At 32.3% G+C, this 3,667-nt stretch overlaps 1 protein-coding gene across 1 annotated transcript; it reads left to right on the top strand.

The window, feature by feature from the left end:
• LOC132720533 (lysozyme c-1-like) lies at positions 1-3,379 on the top strand. Its single transcript, XM_060704689.1, has 4 exons — positions 1-252; positions 1,082-1,276; positions 2,407-2,482; positions 3,096-3,379. Exons 1-4 carry the CDS (start codon positions 84-86, stop codon positions 3,160-3,162), a joined length of 507 nt encoding a protein of 168 aa, XP_060560672.1. The 5' UTR covers positions 1-83; the 3' UTR covers positions 3,163-3,379.
• The last annotated feature ends 288 nt before the right edge of the window (positions 3,380-3,667 follow it).

Here is a 3,667-nt window from a genome sequence, read left to right as displayed (position 1 = left end):
GAAAAGTGATAACCTTTAACAGATAAAATTAAAGGTTACCAAATAAGCCGAATTGTAATCATAAACGGTATACATGCGTTTATATGCCATATTATTTTCGCCTATATTTGGCACTGAAAATGGACGCGTTTAGAATTGTTGCTTTGTTAACTATTGCCTTCATAGATTGTTCCCTCGGTGCGACAAAAAGCAAGTGTGATGTTGTTAATGCACTCAAAGCAGAAGGTGTTCCGGACGCGGACATGAGAGACTGTAAGTATAAACGTATATACTTTAATCTTAATGTAAAAGAATATGCATAATCCATTTCGTTAATTTTTAAAATGTAGGCATTGTCAATGTGATTCAGTTTCATTTAGTAATCGCAACAATATTATTATTATTATTATTATTATTAGGATTGCATCCACATACAATATTTCGTAACCATCAGACACATACAATAGTTCGTAACCATCAGCCACATGTTAGGTAATGGCACGGAAATGTATCATGTCACCGTAGTATAAAACATCCGTCATAAATATTTCTAAATTTTCAAATCACTTTTTAAGTAAAGGTTACCTGGTATGAACAAAATTCTAATATATTTCATTTCATCCCGAATACTAAATACATAGTAACATAGAGATTTTATTTATGCTCTAAAAGCATTTGAACGATAAATCGTGCATTATCAGAGAAACGAAAGTCTATTTCCATTCTGACATGCTTATAAAAAAGGGAACTGGTAAAATATGCTGGACTACATTGAGCGTAGAAATTATTTTCCTGACGATATTGGTTAATTGTAGAACTTTATTGAATTCTTGGAAACTTTTACTGATTATATATAAATGTCTAGTTGGACAAACATATTTTTGGAAAGTTTCATTCCCTATAACTTTTCAAGTTTGTTTTGTCCTATCTTAAACAAAATGTGCAAGGTATTTTATGACATTGTGTATTCATACCATTCTTATCTATAGTAATAAACAGGGTTTAAAAGGTACATTGTCTAATGTTTACTCAAAAAAAAGATGACTGTATAGTAATATTCAGTATATTTAAATATCAATTTTGAGCATGCTTTATTTTTAAGGGTTATGTCTAGTGCAACATGAGAGTAATTACGAATACAATGTTACAAAATATAAGATGGCTGGATCGGCAATAGGGTCAGTAACCCTTGGCATCTTTCAGTTTAATAATGCATACTGGTGTGGTAATGCAAATGGTACGAGCTCACCAACATGCTGGAAATTACGAACATTTGGATGTGCAGATGCTTGTAACAGTAAGTTGTATTATCACACACCCGTGCCGATTTTGCGACTCCGTAAATATAGTATTGCACGTCCGTGCATATATTTTGACGTGACGTCGTTAGCGTTATACAAACATATGATAAAATAGATAAATACAGAATCCCTAAAGAACGCCCAACACGACAAAATTGAAAATGTTGCAGGCTCGGTTTGATTGAGCCTGTTCATGGACGGTACTGGAAAGTGCAAGTTACCCACCACGCCCCCTAGCACCGGCTTAAGCAGAATTCAACATTTAAACATGAAATAGTAAAATTTTGAATTTAGAAACATCCGCAGATGTGTTCATACGGCGGTTATCATGGAACCTTCAATGTGACACTTCCGTGCCATTCCATGAAAAGCGGCGTATGGTCCCCAAGTAATAAAAAGCGTGTGTAAAAAGCGTGTAATAAAAAGACGCAATAAAAATATCAGCGTTGTACTATAGGTGCGTCAATGAGAAATGACTCTTAATTCACATTAAACGGTCTTTATTTTGGGTACGTGATAAATAGAATATTAAATTCATGTAAGTTCATTACTGAATTTATTGAGCTCGTTGAATAAAATTATATTATGCTCGCCAGAGGCTCGCATTATATAATTTTATTCAACTCGTGAAATAAATTCAGTTTTGAACGTACATTCTTTCAATCTCCTCCATTTATCAATTAAGATGTCAGAAAGTGTTCGGTGCATTTTGAAATATATTCAGATGTGTACTTAATTGTGTACTCAATGACATATTTAGAGAAGTCATATTTAAATAATGTGTGTGGCAGCAAGGTGACTTATCTTTAATCATGACACAAATACTTACATTAACCAACATAAGATAATGTTGCAACAAATTATAATGATTATAACGAACAATTAATATAATAATGATAATTTATGTTTGACTTACTAATAAAAACTAAACATAAATGTTTGGTTTAAAGTCATGCCGACAGTGCTTTCCTGCGTGAGAACGAATCTTGAAATAAAATCTTTGTTCGTAAAACGTAAAAAAAATATGAACAGCAGCAACGTTACCAAATGCCTGGCTGAAATAAAATAAGATCATAAAGTTTTACAAACTTTAGTTTATAGGGTTTGTATTTATTTATTTTTTCAGCGTTTTTAGACCCCGATATAAGTAACGACGCAAACTGTGCTGTAAGAGTGAAAAATTGTGATGGATTTCACACCTGGTAAGACAATATTATACTACAGTAGCTATGTAAGGTCATTGGAAATGACAAGACAAGGTTGGTCATTTTTAAACAATTCGATTCCTTTAAATAACATTGTATTGGCTGAATCATTACTAAGTGTTAATGTGTATATCTATTGCTTGAAATTGATATGTTATAATATTAATATTTTAATTCTTTGAAATAAAATATTCAATAAAATGCTAATATCTTAATTCTTTGAAAATAAAATATTCAATTATATGCTATCTCACATCATCATTCACATACACATTAAGGTCAATATTTGATAAATGGTTGCAATTGGTAGCACCTCTTATGAAATCGTAGAACAAATTTGTCAACTGGCATGTACTCCTGTACAAAAAACGGAACATAATGGAACATTCTTATAAAGTATTCCCGATGAAACTTGTCGTTAGGTTTCTGAGAAAAGATATGAGCTCACAGAAATTAATCTCTTAATATATATGTGCTTACAAATAAAGCGTAACATAGATATATTTGAATACAGTGTAATATATCGTGGATGCAGAAATGTTGACGCCTTACATATAGACATATATCAGCTCAACTTGAATTGAAATCCAGTAACTTTGCTAAATTTCAGGGTTGGATGGGCACAAAACTGCGTCAATGATACTACTGCACCAAGCTATGATTACAGTGGATGCTGAAATATGTGGTTAAGAATAACGACCGAAATCTGGCTTACTTTGTTTTGTCTTTCCTATTAATAAGCACTTTTTAAAGACTACTTTTTTTTAATTTCCGGCCTTAACGGATCTTGATATAAACCGGAGACGGCGTGTCTGTTTTGATTTTAAGTAACAAATGAAAATTGTATTTATGTCGTGATATTTGGCTGTAACAAAATACATGTGGATAAAAGTACTCGTATATGTTTTATATGTATCCATTACAAAATTTCATGAAATGGACTTAATTTGGAGTTTCATGAAATACTATATTGGGTAGTGAATTGGGGCTTGATATCGTTACGTGTATCAGGAGCATTATTGCACCTGATACTATTTAATGAAGTATAGAGCTTACACGTAAGATCAGTTACGAAAAAGTTCTTTTTGCCAACAAAAAGAGGATATTGATGCCTATAGGTATTTTGGTGCTCGTCATCGTCGGAGTTGTGTTGTAGTCGTAGTTGAATACATCATCGTCGGT

This window comes from Ruditapes philippinarum, unplaced genomic scaffold (assembly GCF_026571515.1).
Source record: "Ruditapes philippinarum isolate M1 unplaced genomic scaffold, ASM2657151v2 ctg5250_1_1_1_1, whole genome shotgun sequence".
Taxonomy (NCBI): Eukaryota; Metazoa; Mollusca; class Bivalvia; order Venerida; family Veneridae; genus Ruditapes; species Ruditapes philippinarum.
Note: the sequence above shows the minus strand (reverse complement) of the source record. Positions and strands in the feature narration are given on the sequence as shown.

Excerpts from the sequence above, each read along its gene's own strand:
- LOC132720533 (XM_060704689.1), top strand. The coding sequence starts at position 84 with ATGCCATATTATTTTCGCCTATATTTGGCACTGAAAATGGACGCGTTT. Across the intron at positions 253-1,081 it reads GGACGCGGACATGAGAGACT|GGTTATGTCTAGTGCAACAT; the intron begins GTAAGTATAAAC and ends TTTATTTTTAAG. Across the intron at positions 1,277-2,406 it reads ATGTGCAGATGCTTGTAACA|CGTTTTTAGACCCCGATATA; the intron begins GTAAGTTGTATT and ends TTATTTTTTCAG.